The sequence below is a fragment of the Chaetodon trifascialis genome, chromosome 16 (genome assembly GCF_039877785.1).
Source record: "Chaetodon trifascialis isolate fChaTrf1 chromosome 16, fChaTrf1.hap1, whole genome shotgun sequence".
In the NCBI taxonomy this organism is placed as follows: domain Eukaryota; kingdom Metazoa; phylum Chordata; class Actinopteri; order Chaetodontiformes; family Chaetodontidae; genus Chaetodon; species Chaetodon trifascialis.
In genome coordinates, this window is record NC_092071.1 from 7367920 (window position 1) to 7383446 (window position 15527).

Genomic DNA, 15527 nt, shown 5'->3' on the forward strand with positions numbered 1-15527 from the left:
GACATGTGATAAGAAACAAAAAGCAGGAAAAGCTAGAATGGCTGTCCTGCAGGTGTTAGCAGCAGCGCTGATGTTTAATGTGTGCTCTGTGATTGGGTATTGTTGCTGAGGTGCTATTGTAAGGTGCAGTTTGACAGGTGGCTAAGAGGACACTAACACCAACACAGCAAACCCCACAATAATCTGATGCCTCTTTTACTGTTAATGTCTATGTGGATATCACTGCATGTGTTTGTGTGTTTTCTTGTCTCCCAGTGGAACGACTGACAGAAAGGAGGAGAAATCCTCTAATGAAGAGACATTTTGTCATCTTTTAGTGTTTTAGGTTTAGTTTGGGAATGCAGTGGTGAATGTTGTGGACAAGTTCAGTCATCCGGTGTGTTTATGTGCAATTAGTTACCTGATGTCATGTAAAAAGGCAACCTGGGTTTCTGTAATTGGTATGAGAGGTTAAGACAAACTTGATTACAGCTACGATTCTGGAGGAGAAACCATAATTTCTTGAACATGCAGAGAGTTTCTTACTGGGTTTTACAGGAGGGCATATTCATGACAAAGACTCCACACAGGGAAAGCATGCCTTTGGCAGCAGTGTTGAACGGAATTACTTGGAATATTACCTCCTGACTAAGACTGAAACTGAAAAATCGAGCAGTTTTCCACAGCTGAACAGTAGACTCTTTGTAAAATTCAGGACAAATGGTACAAGTGCCCACTTGTCTAATTGTTGCAACACACTTAAATATGTCAGCTTTGGCTCCAATATATGATAGGGTGCACAGTAGAGGCGAAAATCTGATTCTTGACCAGCAGTAGGTTAACACAGGTTTTACAATAAATGGTTGTAAATACGCCCTTTGATTTCCTGTAATAACCTGAAGGTTCTCATTCAATAGTGTGTGTGTTTCAGTATTCCAGGAAATGATGCAACATGCACACCAGTGGCTGTAGAAGGCAGGTATGGCATTGATCCTCAGAGTCGGAAACCAAAACTAAATAACAGGAGAAGAAAAGTGAAAACAGTCATTCCTCCCCTCCCTTTCCCACACAGTAAATAATCTCAAACGCCCACCTTCAAAGTCATGCTGTACACATCCTTCCTCTTGCCCCACCACCCTCCTAACATCTTGAAGCTCATAACTGTCTCATTCCTGTGGTCAAATACTTTAGTTCAGCCCGCTTACCTCAATGAGTCTCTCAAACATGTGAGCCAGTGGCAGAAAGGAAATGAGGCAATCATCTTGGTTGGGGAAAATGACTTTCTGCAGAAGACAGTAGGTAGGACACAATCAGATAACTTCATGAAAATTAGAGGGGGCACAGAGGAGAAGAGAAACAAGATAAAACTAGACCGATGAATCAGTGGACTGAATTACTGGACGATATCTGGGGGGTTGCCAGGGTAAAAGACAAAAGAAGAGCCAGTCACACTCACGTCTGTCACTTTGAGGAAGCCTGAGAAATCTGCCACCACGTTTCCATGGGTCAGCATGACTCCCTTTGGGTTTCCTGCATAAGCAGACAGGAAACACACACACACACACACACACACACACACACACACACACACACACACACACACACACACACACACACACACACACCCACAGAAGTGAAACTCCGCTCACCTTCCCAAGGCTTGTGCAGTCATCAAAGGGAATATGACATGGAATCATTTGTGTTAACAAAAGAGCTTTTATATTATGTTTCTGTGTTGTTAAATTTTGTACAATTAGGTGTGACAGTCAAAGCCGAGACATCTGAAGGACACTTACTGGTGGAACATGCAGTTAGTTACTTTGCCTCTCATTACCAGACTGTGTTTTGGCCATTATTCCAAGTGGAAAATTAGAAATCTCAGCTCTTTCCCTGTGGAAAAAAACCCCTCAATCATAGTATTTCTTGTGTGCGTGAATTCCTACAACAGACAACAAGTCTACTGTAATGTCATTGCTCAGGCGTGTCTACACACAATAGTCTACATGAAGCAATGACTTTTAAATGAAGCGTTCCTCTTTCCAGACATGTCATCTGACTCCCACAGCGATGAGCAATGTTTTAGATTTACAGCTGAAGGGATGTTGCAGCAAAGACAGAGGGAATTCTCGAGAATTGCAGTGATTAAGTGAAACTTAACCCCTCCAGCATGTCTGTCTAAACGCCAGCAGGTGGCAGTGTTTCCGGCAGACTCTGAATGGCTGGTTGCAGCTGGTCTTACATGTAAACTGACACCAGTGTGTCCTCACATGCCCTTGCCTTTGTTCTCTTGCCTATTGGTTGCAGAGGCTGTTGCTGCTGTGGGAGAAGACCTCCCGAAAAGCAGTGGAGCCTCTTCCTCATCCGCATGAATGTGCCGCCCTTTGGCACTTCAGGACATGCAAGACTAATTATCCGCTGCTGATATGACTCGGCTGCTGTGAGGAAACTGGGTTCATTTACAGTAAATGCTTGTCTCTCTAAAGAAGAGTATTTGATCCGTTTTTAGACGCAAAAATCATCACAATCCCAGCAACTAGACAGCTTCCCTGATGCAGATGTGAACTTTAATGTGGAATACTTTTGTGTTTTTCTCAGCAAAGAACATCAAAAAGCGTTACACAGAAAGGATCAGTTTAAGGCTGATGTTTGACATGTCAATGAAAAAATCGACCCCAACCTTAAGAAAGCTGAAAAAGCATTCATTCATCGCTGTGCATTCAAAGTATTCAGCTAGTGAATGATCATTTTTTGAAAGTGTGTATCAAGTGTCAAAAAGGCCTTGACTATGTGCCAGTTTGAAGAGTGATTAAGTTTTATCATTATTTCATTAAAATGCTTCACTGACAGCACCCAACATCACCATGGGAGGGTGGTCCCAGTGTGAAGTGGCAAAGCTCAGCAGTGCAAGCGACATTTACGTTATCCGTTATTTACGGATACAACCCACGATTTCATCTGTGAATAACTTGAAGAGTGTTCCATCTTGAACCTCAACAGTATACATACAAACATGCGACCGAGCACTGCTATATCACTTCTTTGACCTGGAAAGGAATTTTGTTGAAAATGTTTTGACTGGAACAGGTGTGTCATCAGCAGGCTGTCCTGTCCAACCTGTCGGCTAATAAATGACATCCTGTCCTGTTCAGGCGTAAGCTGCCAAAAAGCTGTCACCTAGAAGGTTTTAAGTGTTAGATCATTTAAGAAATCTATTTTTAGTATTTTTATTTACTTCAATTCAGAGTATGAATTGCTTTATATGCATTCACAAAATCTTTCCTAACTCTGTTTTATAACTTATAAATGCATAAACAACAAGGATAACAAAGAGTATTGTACATTTGATCAGGAGGTCAGTGACACTGCCTGGACTGACGTCAGTGAGGAAGACCTTGTTAAAGGTGTGGTTGCCTGCTACTTATACTGGGTCAGACTCATGTTCCTTGGTTTGCATGGATGCACATCCACACAGAGAAGCAGTTCAGCAGAAGTGAAAAGTTAAGATTTTCATCTAAATTGTGCATTTTCAGACACATTTCATTTGTTTTAGCCTGTCATGTCTTGTCTTCTCTAACATCTCATTAAAGGATGAATTAACTCTGCTGTTGGAATGACAGCTATTCAAAACTCGATTGTAATTATGAGATAATGAGTGACTTATGTGTGAACACAAACAATGCATGTTACTAACAGTTTACACAGTTATTACCTGTGGTTCCACTGGTGAAACACACAATGGAAAGGTCATCTGGTTCCGGTGGCTGTGGGGAAATAATGGTATCGGTCAGAGCATGAGATTGACATGTAACTTATTATGAGAATAACTTCCCCGTCTTGCACCTTCCTTGACAGCACCCTGCAGCATCACACATCACTGTAGAATAAGCAATGTTGAATGTTGACATATGTGGGCTGTATTTAAAGTCCCTGGCATCGTACTAACAGCACCATGTGCAGTTCAGGTGCACATGGTGCCAAAAAGCTGTCATCCTGTTTAAAGTGATTCCCTTTCCAATTTTCATTAGAGAGTAAATACTATCGTAGCTGGCTAATACCCTGTAGACAGAGAGTTGGGGGGGCTGAATTGTCAATATTCAATGTTTAACCAGTCAACACCAGCAAAATGTGAGAGACATCAAAAGATGTATCACATCACAGATGCTTATTTTGGACAGAACTGAAAGTCAGGTAGGTACAATATGGAGGATTTTCCAATAGAGCAATGCACAGATTCCTGCAAAAGTAATCTGCATGTTTATCTGCAGAGACTCAAACCTAAAAAAAAAAAGAAAAAAAAAAGTACACAGTGAGGCGAAATGCCAAGTGGAAAAATGTTCTGCGGTTAGTTTGGTTAGCTTGCTTAAGTAACAGCTTCTCCATTACAACAAATGTCAGGTAATCATTCCTGCATAGTATCACAAGACATAGTCTTGTCTTCAGTCACATGTGCTGGTAAGTTGAGTTCATATTAACACCAAAACAACGTGACTCATCTTCTTTTAGAGTTTAAGCAAGAGTCCACAGCTATGCTCACGGCTGTGTGGGGCTATATTTACTTTGAGCTAAATGCTAATGTCGGCATGCTACCAATGACAATGTTAACGTGTTGACATTTAGAAGCCATAATATTTATCACGTTCACCATCTTAATTTAGCTTGTTAGCATGCTAACATTCCCTGATATTCCATGAATGTCTGTGCAAAATTTCATGATAAACCATATAATAGTTGTTGAGATATTTCAGCTGTACCATCAGCATTGATGAACACAGTTCATCTTTCCCTATGAGTAGTGCATTTGAGATTTGAATAGTACTTACTATAGGGTTTCTGTGATGCTCTCTGCCCAGAGCCTGTGGGAAAAAAGAACATGAAAAATACTATAACTAGTAGACTTTACACTTACAGATGAATACATGACATTAGTGTTATTTGACTCCTTGAATAGTGTCATCTCAGTCCTGTCAGTACGTTTTCTAAACCAAGGACAGTATAAAGCTGCGTTGCCCAGAGCATGTGTGACTCATGATCATCTGGTTACCACAGGCCAAACATTTTGGGCTCTATATTGACGAAAAGTAAACATGGTCAGAAAACTCTGCATTTGGGAACCCTTTGTTGCAGTATTTCTGATTGTAGGTCAGTGTTTAACAAGCCACATAATAAACCAGAAGAGCTGGGCGTTGACCACACTGGCACAGTTCAGATATTTTCATGAAGGCTGGTCATCACAGAAAAATGACAGTTATGCACACGTGACTGCCGACTACTTTCCTGTGATTGTCCTGGCTTTCTGCAGCTCCGTGGAATTTCATCATTGTGCTATAAAACACTTGTTTATTCCATTGGAGCATGCAAGATGTTATCCCCCTATTTCGCTCTTTGTCTTTATGATGGATTCAGAGAGAAAGAAAGAAAGAAATGGAAGGAAATCTGCATCTATTTTAAATCAGCCATTGCAACAGCCAAAGCTGTGATTTGCTGGACCAGTTTTATGTGACCATTTGTTGTGCTTGTGTCAATGAGGCATTAACAGTTACAGGAATGAAAAGAGCAGTGCAATTACTGTAAATGCTCATTGCAGACATGGAGGCGTGACAGTCAGTTATATTGCACTTTGTGTTGTTTGTATGTGACTTTGGGTTTGTGAGATTTTGCACATGCACGCATACACACACAGATTCTGCGCAGCCAGAGAGAAGGAGATAAAGATCTAACCTAACATGACCGACAAGGATCTTTTTTTTTTTGATTGTGTTTGTTTTGACTGGCTGTTCTTGGAATTTGAGCTTGTGCATAGTTGAGACTCTTCACTTTTACCAGATTATACAAAAGTATGCCATTGCCAGTGTTGTGCATGAACAGGCTAAAAGAGCACATTCAGTGAAGGTGCTCAGGTTTTTGGTTAACAGCGAACTGAAGACTTTTCAACTGATAAAAGTAAACGTTGTTAAGTCATGTGAGAGTTACAGACGCTCATTGTGTTTGGCACTCTTCATGCCTAAACCTAACCAACCCAACCAACGAAGGCAATGAGTACTAGCCAATCAGAGGCAGTTTTTCATTTTTCACGGCATACCTCAACCTCCTGCATGGCCTGCACATGGACGCCGCAGCCCTTGCCGTGCTCCACGAGGGCGACATCAAAGGCATCCATCAGGATGATTCTCCGCAGGCCCGGAGTCTCCTTCCGCTCCACGTTCTCCAGAAGCACCTGAGCTTTGTCTACTTTGTCACAGATGACGGTGGAGATGTCAGCTGAAATGACACAAGCACACAAGAGCACGCGCACCCTTGTGTGAATATCAGCAGAATAAGAAACGAAAAGGAACAAAACAAAACAAGTTGAGATTTGATCAAATTTCTAGTTTGGTGAAGGCGACGAGAAAGAAGTCCCAGTCTTTAAAAAGGCTTTTATCCAGGAAGTAACACATGAAAGAACTTTTGAATAAAGTTATTTCGCTGCAGGATTCATGGTTTCTTGCTTCAGTGAGGAAAGGACTGTTTGTCATATTTACGTCTCAAACTCAAAAGTTTGAGAGACTGTCACTCCTGAGTCATTACTCAGTGTTTTGTGGGTGTTAGCGTAGCGGGCAGTTAGCATTGGTTTGTGTGTGATGTGTGTGTTCTTACCAGTGTTAATGATGAACCGTATCGCGTCTGGGCCCAGTGTGTCATAAAGGGGAACCACCACCATGGAGTAGGTGTAACAAGCTAGTTCTGAGATGATCCACTAAAATCACACACAAGGTCAAAGGTCAAACATACTTTTACTGATGTTTTTGTCACATATTCAGACTGTGTTTATTCCTAATGGTGTAATTTTAAGCCAGTACATTTTGATTTTTGACGTGTGAAAGTGGGACAGGATGTGTTGTTGCTAACAGAAGTGTGCACAGTTTTCAAGTGCACATGTGTGGGCTGCATGAATGAAACCATCTGTAAAATGAGCCTGAGCCAGCGGGTGTGATACAGTGAAGCAGAGACACAGCCTGAATAGTTAAGAGACAGTAAATGAGACAGAGTGAGGGTCACCTCTGGTCTGTTCTGGGCGAACACTCCGATGAACTGGTCTGGATTGGGCTGGCAGCCCTGGTGCAGTAGGCCTGAACCCAGATGTTCAGCCCGGGCAGTCACCTGTGGAGTGGGACAGCAGCTGATTGGATCAGGTGGAACAAGACCAAACAAATGCTGGATTAATCCTCCACCAACAGACACGTCTTCTTTGTGCTCCTCATATTCCTGGGAAACAGTTGTAATAGGAAGCAGGAATGCTCCTTCCCGTTCATGTGTCTGGTTGAGTGAGTTGGTGGTGTGACTCAGCTCAATAATGGCCTCCAGTATAAACATGGGGGAAAAGGGGGGATCCATGTGTGTGAATGTGTATTTTCTGCCATGATTCAACCATTAAAGACATTAGCAGTCAAAGGTCATCTGCTCAACTTTAAGCCAATTTGGGAAACATCCAAATTTTCATCTCTGGAGAAATGCATGACCTTCTATTTACTAAATTGTTGAATTGCCAAAATCTCATTTCCCAAGTTGATTGTGAAAGACATCAGAGAAAAGAGGATTTATATTACTGTGTGTAGACAGCAAACACAGTTGCATAATAACTTTCAGATGGCTGAAAAGATCAGATCGCACATTACCTTCCAACCTGGACATATATAGCTTTTCTGGGAATTACAGTGTAATGAATGAACAAAAAATCTTCCACCCACCATTCTCTTGTAAAATACGATGTCACTGATTAATGCTTAAGGTTGCGTAATCTGCTTCTCACACAGCCTTAGGCATCGCTTTATTGTGGATTTCTACATGACTTGTCTACATAAAAGTCGCTCCAACCACCACCGACTCCTCAACCACTACGTTGACTTTCCAAAACATGTCAGCTCATCTCCCGTGTTCAGGGATGTGTTGAAACCTGCCTCAAAGGAGTTTGGAAGTTTCCTGTAGGAGCTGACAGAGATGACTACAATGCATTAATGCAATTTGATTGTGTCTATCTGCAAAGGCCTCCAGGGAATAGCTTCTTGGGTGCAAAATACTGATCCAGCATCGATAAATGTCCCACATATGACTGAATCACGGCTGCTGCTACAGCAACAATCAACCACTTGACTACATGACACATGAATAAGGCTTCCCAGTCATGGTAACACATTCAGTTTTAGTCTGTTGATTGGAGATAAAAAGCAATCTGATGACATCAACGTGTGCTTTAAGAAATGTTAAAAGGTATATTTCATTATTTTTGTTTTTTTTAAGACTAAACAATGAATCAATTATTCAGCCAAAATTACTGGCAGACTCACTGATAATGAAAAGCATCGTTAGTTGCATATATTCAGGTAACATCAGGGCGTTTTTGAGCAAAATGATCACATATTTTGGGGGAGATTCAATTCAAATTGAGCGTCTAAGTACAGATGGTGTTGCATGTTTTACAGATTGTAAAGCCTCTTGAGGGTAATTGTGATTTGTGATATTGTGCTGTAAAAATAAACCTGACCTGACTGCTCTTTTTCTAATAACTGCAATGACCTCCAGTTCACCCACCGTGCAGCGTTTCTTTAGGCTGCTTGTTTTCTACTAAATATAGCAATGACGGTGCTAGACTCGGTTGCCAGGCAGATGTGGGGCCACAAAGCTTCTGTGCACATGTTGACATAACTCACCCTACATCATTAAAAAGCTGATAATGACTGATAGAGATGTTTTATACGATACAGAAAATGTTACATTTGAACATTTCTACCACGGTGAAGATTTGCGATGGTGTCTGCAAAAATAAGAAATATTGTGAACAAAGATCCTTAAATGATTCGCAACCTCAATTCAGCTTTATTACTATTCTAGAGAGCATCTGATAGCATTTCTCGGTGGTGGTTTTAACAGCTCACTCCCCCTCTACACTTCCTCTTCTCAGACTGCGCCTCTTGGTGTGACATGGAGAAGATGCCCCCTGAATGGCACTAACCTCTTTGTAGGACATCCATTTGTAAGGCTGGTTAGGCAGCCGTGAGCCTAAGCAAGGTCCATCACCTGTTGAGCATATAAAACATGATAGAACATGAAAACTTAAACATTTCTCAGGTGGACGAAGCATGAAAATTCATGACAAAACACTGTTAGAAGCCTTCATGGTCACTGAAGAATTCAAACCGTGTGGGTTGACAGCTTTATGGAGCTTTATGGTGAGTTTCAGCTCATTGTTTAGATGTCCAGCCTGAGACTTTACTGTTTTGGTTCGCTCTCACTGCTCTCAGGGCGTAGTTTTTCAGTCCAGTTTGTTTGTCAGCAGGATTACAGAAAAACTACTGGCCCCAATTTTCATTCAGGCTTTTCTTCAGTAACTACTCATTCACTTCGATCTGTCACTTTTTTGCAAGTTTTAACTGACGCTGGTATAATTATTCTTAGCATGTTATGAACTACAATAAACTACGATAGGTGCGTCACCTCCGAAGATGCAGGTGTGCTTGTGTGCTGTGTGTACTGTGTGATGTGTGCAGGAATAGCTCTGCATTGTGAGTCAGTCACTTAGTCAGCTGAACTCCCTGACGCTGTTACCGTTGGCAACGATGACCACTACCTTAGCAACCAAAGGACTCATCTTACCTCCAGCGATAGAGACATGATTGGACAGTTTATGGTCAGGCCACAGCGTTGTCAGAGTGTGTGCTATTTCTGCCCGCAGGGTTGCTCACATGTGTCTAATATTGTGTACAAGACTCACAGTGTGTGTGTGTATGTGTGTGTGTGTGCGTGCGTGTGTGTACATGTATTGTGAGTACTCTGAAAACTTTATTGTGATGACAGAGGAGGATTGATCATGTGTTTCTATAATATTATTTTTATATAAACTGCACATATACTGTATCTGTTTTCTAACTCTTTCATCAGTGTTTCTGATAAGTTGCAACATGATACCAGGTTTTTTGGAAATCTGCTGATGTCCTGGGCGGTAAATTGCAAGCACAGTTGTAGTCGTGTCTTTCATTAACATTTTACAAGGACAACTCATCAGTGCTCTATTTCACATACTGAGAAGCTGATTTTTCTTTACTGTAATAGCGTGACCATTTTTTAATCAACAAATCTGGATTTTTGACAGAAACGAGTGACATTCAGTGAGGAAATTCGTCAGAAACAAAAGAAGCATGATTTTTATTTTCTTGATTATTTCCCTCCTCATAACCTTTTTCTTATGTCTGGTTTTACTTCATCACATCTCCTCTTAGAAGTGGTTTTATCCCACTATTTTTACCTTTATTTTACTTTTAGTACCCCACCTTACACTTCTAGTTTTACTTATAGTGACTTTATTTTATTATTTATCTTCTTTATGAATCTTTTAACCTCTTGTATTGTATTTGATTACTATGATTTTTTACATTTTTAACCTACTCTGGTGTTTCCTCATTGCAGATTCATGAAAAGTTCTCACAGCGTTTCCTGTCTTTATCAAGTCAGTATTTATAATATAGTCATTTAAGCTATTTTTTTTTTCTTTTTTGTGTGTTTTTATTATGGAGAGCACGTTGTGTTACATTGCTATATATGAAAGGTGCTATACAAATAAAGTCTGATTGAGTGATTGAACACAAATTATATGAATCACAAATGATTTTGAAAAAAGAGGTGGATGTCCTCATGGTTTCATACTGTTTCTAAAGGTAAACTGAATGGTGCTATTTAATCAGTCTTACACTGTAACTCTGTTGATCCTACTCTCTTCACATTTAACCTATGTGGTTTTTACTCATATGTTTTTTAACTTTTATTTTCAATGTGCTATCTATCCATGGCTATCTAATCCTGTGACCTCAAAAAGCAATGAACAGCATTTATTAAATAAAAGTATGTAGCTGTCGTATAAAAGTATAGTGGAACTAAAACTAGCTTAGCATCTTAGCTTAGCTTCAACTCTCTTTATGCACCAGTGTGCACATCTGTCTGTGTGTACAATCTGTGTGTGAGGGAGCACATAGCTACCGTATCTGTAGTTATCTTATCTTCCCACCGCACATCATACCCACCAGATATGTGGAGGCCTCTCTGGAAGACCTCGTACATGGTCTTGGCGTCATCATGGTAATGAGTCAGCAGCTTGGAGCTGTCGCCCATCATGGACCTGCGACCTCCACCTTCATGCTGATGCATAGAGAGACAGACAAAGAAACAGTGTAACACCGTAAATCGTTTTCACCTTTTCTCAAAGCGAAATTGACAATAAAATTTGCACAACCAAAAAAACAAATCAAGGTCTAATTCACCTCCGTCATAAAGGTGGTGTTGAATAGAGAGCAAAGTCTGAGGGAGGGTAAGAAGAAATTTGTTTTCCTTGTTCTCAAAAAGGTAATCCATCTCTTTTGTTGCAGACGCATATAAAAATATCTTAGCTGCTCAGTTGAACTGAGCTTTCCTTTGTTCCCCGGTCTAAACATCGCTGATGCATTCTGGGTGATTGGAGTTCATTCTCAGCAAGATGAAGAACAATAGAAGCAAATTCCTTTTTGCAAATGAGTGACTTTGAAAAGGAATCAGAATTTGGCATGTTGTGAAACCCATGAGGGTATCTGTGTGCCCCTGCACGCACGCATGAGCTTGTCAGGTACACGGTCGACTATGGTATCGCTACTTCAAACAGCTTCTCAGGTTGCCTTAAAAAAAAAAAATCTCAGCCACAAAAATCCCTTCAAAGGAGTTTCATATTAAATGAATGTGAGTGCTGCCAGCCTCACCCACCAGCGCGTAGTCCTGTGGTGTGTTCGTGTGAAAAACAAGAGTGTGTGTTTGCTTTGATGGGATGGTGGTTAAGGTAAACCAGGATGAGTGTAGTCGAGAGCCTGTGAGCATCAAATGAAGTGAAAACAAAGCTAGGATTGATGATGGCTAACAACCCAGTGTTAACAGTTTTGTTAATTATATAACTTGCATGTAAAAAAAACCCCAAGAATATATTATTCTTATATCATTAATGAGTAAAGATATAGATTAAAGTGAAAAACAAACAAAGCAGGGTAAAGGTGTATTAACACCACTGCTGGCCCAACATTATTCACAGTATGAATCAAAGTGTAAAAAAGATATATGTGTTTTTTTCTGAAAACATGCAGAGGTGATCACAGCGGTGCTGGCAGGTCTTCCTCTCAGGCTGCAGTCAAGCTCCAGTGTTCAGACGGCCAGGACAGCGCATAGCGGCCTGGCAGGTAAAACCCAGGGGAAAACAACAAACGCACTCCGACCTGCTCATGAAGCTTATTGCTGAGTGCGTGATAACAACTGAAGGTGACCCAAATGAGTGTGTCAGCATTTTTTTTCCAACTCTGACAGGGAGCACCATTAGGGTAGAGAAGTGTGGTGGGACAAAAATAGGACTTTTATTAATGAGTGTGTGTATCTTTCCATTGCTTGTGTCCTGAATCTTTACCGCATTTATGGCCCTAACCCTAATGGACTCATTCATGCATCTATGAACCTGTTTGTGTGTGTGTGTGTGTGTGTGTGTGTGTGTGTGTGTGTGTGTGTGTGTGTGTGTGTGTGTGTGTGTGTGTGTGTGTGTGTGTGTGTGTGTGTGTGTGCGCTCCATCTTACCGGCACCTCCTCAGATTGGTGCAACAGGCTGCAGGGTGGCTTGATGGGGCGGGGTCTGGTAGCCAACCAGTAGGCCAGCACGGCGGTCAGAGCGCCGATGCCCACCAGCGTGGAGGTCGGCAAGGAGCGAAAGAACTGGCCGAGCTCGTCCATTTCCGGTATCCTCAGGCCGCTCATCATCTCCTGGGCCTGCATCTTCTCCATCAGGGTGGAACTCAGCTCTGCAGGAGGGAGGACACAACACTTTTGTGTGTGTTCATGTGTGTGTATGTACAGTGGTAGAATTACTATGCCGCCAAAATCCGAATGCTATTTTGACACAGTGGCCAGAATGTTTGAAATATCCAAAAAGTCTCAATGGTTTTTAAATTTTTCGTGTCTGTGTACATGTAATGATGTTTGAGCAAACCTATTTTCATTTCAAACATATCTTTGCTTAGATGGGGCTTAAAATGCATTTTTGGAAGAATAATTGTGATCCTGTCATGTCATCCGATGTGCTAAGTTCTGTCTTGTCTTGTCTCCTTTCACTAAAAAAAAAAAAAAATTTAAATCAATATTTGGTTGAATAATGGTGATTTTTAGTCATAGCCTTCATGTGTATAGAATAGAAATAATCTTAAAATACATGACACTATACTAAATGTATTAAACTCTGCAAGCTGGTGACATACAAACCTTTGTCTGGCTGCACAGTCTGTCTGACCTGCATATTTTTGTAGTGCAGGAGGAAACCCACACGTGGAATCTTCACACTGTATTTTCAAAGCGGGTTACATTTATGTCAGCATGCTCGTCCAGATGCAGACAAACGGCCGCAGACACACAAAACTAGACCCACCTACAAATTTCTCAGGGTCGTTTTGAAGCCGCTTCGAGGCGGTCTTGTCTGATAAAAGTGTTTTATGAACAAATTTCACCTCACTGCTCCTCCACCCAGATCCTGTGACCTTAAACACACGGAAAGAGGGGCCTTCCCCTGCATTCTTACTCTTACTGTAAAAACAGCTCAGAATAGATCATCTACACTACAGCGCTGAGAAGTGGTGGGACTAGAAAGTAGATAAAACACACACACACGCACACACACGGGGTGTGAGATGCATAATTTATCTGAAGGGGAGGCTGGCTGCAGGGTGACTGGAGGGTTTTCCTTCCCTCCCCCTGGGAAATGAGTCAGAGACAGCACCACCTGACCAACAAATGGCGTCGGTGCACTGCTGCAGCTCACCACCAATCAGAATCACTTCCTGTCTGCTCACTCTCTCCCACACACACATGCGCAGGGCCACACAAACCAGCAGACTGTAAGGCTAATAGATATAAATATCTGAGGCCGTGGGAACATTGACTTCCTTATTCACCTGTTATTTTGAGTAGAACCACTATTACTACTTTGCTAAGGGGAAGCTGAATCATATGAGGCCGCACTCGGGTGAAAGCAGGTTTCAGGAAGTCACACGCGTGACTTTCACAACCAACAAAGAAATTAATGCAAGACCAAATCGAGGAACAACGAGTGTCTTTTTGACTCTCTGAGATCTAATGGAGGTGATACAACAATGGGTTGTAGAGAATGTGATGTGTGTGTGGCTGCTAACAGCTAGTTAGCAACAATCAGAAGTCATTTTTTATTATTTGAAAATATTAATATTTTATTTATCGTGGTCTTAAGCCAGTGACACATACACACGTTCACATGTTGTCACCTAGAGTGTTGTTTCTAAACACACACACACACACACACACACACACACACACACACACACACACACACACACACACACACACACACACACACACACACACACACACACACACACTGGCTGTCAGCAGGGTTCATATCTACACTCAGTAGGCAATTTGAAGGGTGATTAGGGGAGGATGCCACCCCCCTTGTCAGCAAACTGATCAAAAAGCATCCCCTTTGTTTACCTGCCATCCCTCCTTTCCATCCTCTGATATCAGACACAGTGCGGGGGCAGAGGGGTTGTTTGGTAGAATATGTTAGTCTAGTCCGCCTGACTCGTTGATCCTTTAGCTGATGGTGGTCTATGGCTACGACCTGTAGCCTAACTGTGTATTGTGTATTGATGAATCCGTGGTGCTGTCTGTGGTGCTGAAGAAGCAGACAGACTTTTAATTGCACCTTTTTCTCTCGGCCCCACCCTTCTGTCTGTCTGTCTGTCTGTCTGTCTGTCTGTCTGTCTGATCAATAACATTGTCTCATATATATCTATAATATAATACTTTAATGTTGTATATGGGTGTGTGTGTGTGTTTGTTGGGTGGTGTGGGGGCAGATGGGAGCTCCCACTGGGCCTCCCCCGTGTTTAAAATGACCAAATCACAGACTGCCCACAGTCATAAAGCAGCTCTGACACATGACACCACCTTTGCATAGCGTAGTACAGATATTGCTCATCGCCCCTGCTGCTTTGATTCCAGGCAGAGGCACTTAACCTTCACTTGTTCTGCAGTGAATTCCCTGAAGCTGCTTTCCCAAACTCTTCTCGGGCTTGAATCCTCTTAATTCAGCTTAACTCGAGTTTCGGTTCAGATAGAAACTATCACCTGTAACTGAAAAACCACAGCATGACGGGTCCCTCTGATGTGTCTGAAAACACTGCTGCCTCTTTCATACCGCAGGACTCCCTGCTTCTCGTTTTGCTGCATTAATCAGATATTTCCTCTTTTTCTGTTGTACCTTTTTTTCTGCAGTTCCAGTAATCTCAATAGGGGATCAGAGCTGCTCGAGTGCTGGGAAATGTTCAGCACAATAGTAAATAACAGAAACCACTTGCTGATGTTTCTGAGCTAAACAACACCGGCCATTGGCATGTGTATGGATGCTGAAACTGTTACAATGTCAAAGTTAATTCTGGGCTGATTAATGTCCTGCTCTGTTGGGTACACAAAGCTGCCCAGTGCGCGCAACTGGA

At 41.8% G+C, this 15527-nt stretch overlaps 2 protein-coding genes across 4 annotated transcripts in view; one reads left to right on the forward strand and one right to left on the reverse strand.

Annotated features, from left to right (window-relative positions):
* irf1b (interferon regulatory factor 1b) overlaps positions 1–15527 on the forward strand; it is a 181563-nt gene that overhangs the window by 143931 nt on the left and 22105 nt on the right. The gene's annotated exons all lie outside the window — the stretch shown is intronic.
* Positions 1–15527, reverse strand: part of acsl6 (acyl-CoA synthetase long chain family member 6) — a 37559-nt gene that overhangs the window by 12251 nt on the left and 9781 nt on the right. For both annotated transcript variants that reach the window (XM_070982396.1, XM_070982397.1), the window contains exons 2-11: positions 12586–12806; positions 11028–11142; positions 8966–9030; positions 7015–7116; positions 6613–6712; positions 6059–6237; positions 4800–4832; positions 3689–3740; positions 1436–1509; positions 1185–1262 (exon numbers count right to left, since the gene is read on the reverse strand). In XM_070982396.1, coding sequence (XP_070838497.1) covers positions 1185–1262; positions 1436–1509; positions 3689–3740; positions 4800–4832; positions 6059–6237; positions 6613–6712; positions 7015–7116; positions 8966–9030; positions 11028–11142; positions 12586–12806 — 1019 coding nt within the window. The remainder of the gene's footprint in view (positions 1–1184; positions 1263–1435; positions 1510–3688; positions 3741–4799; positions 4833–6058; positions 6238–6612; positions 6713–7014; positions 7117–8965; positions 9031–11027; positions 11143–12585; positions 12807–15527) is intronic.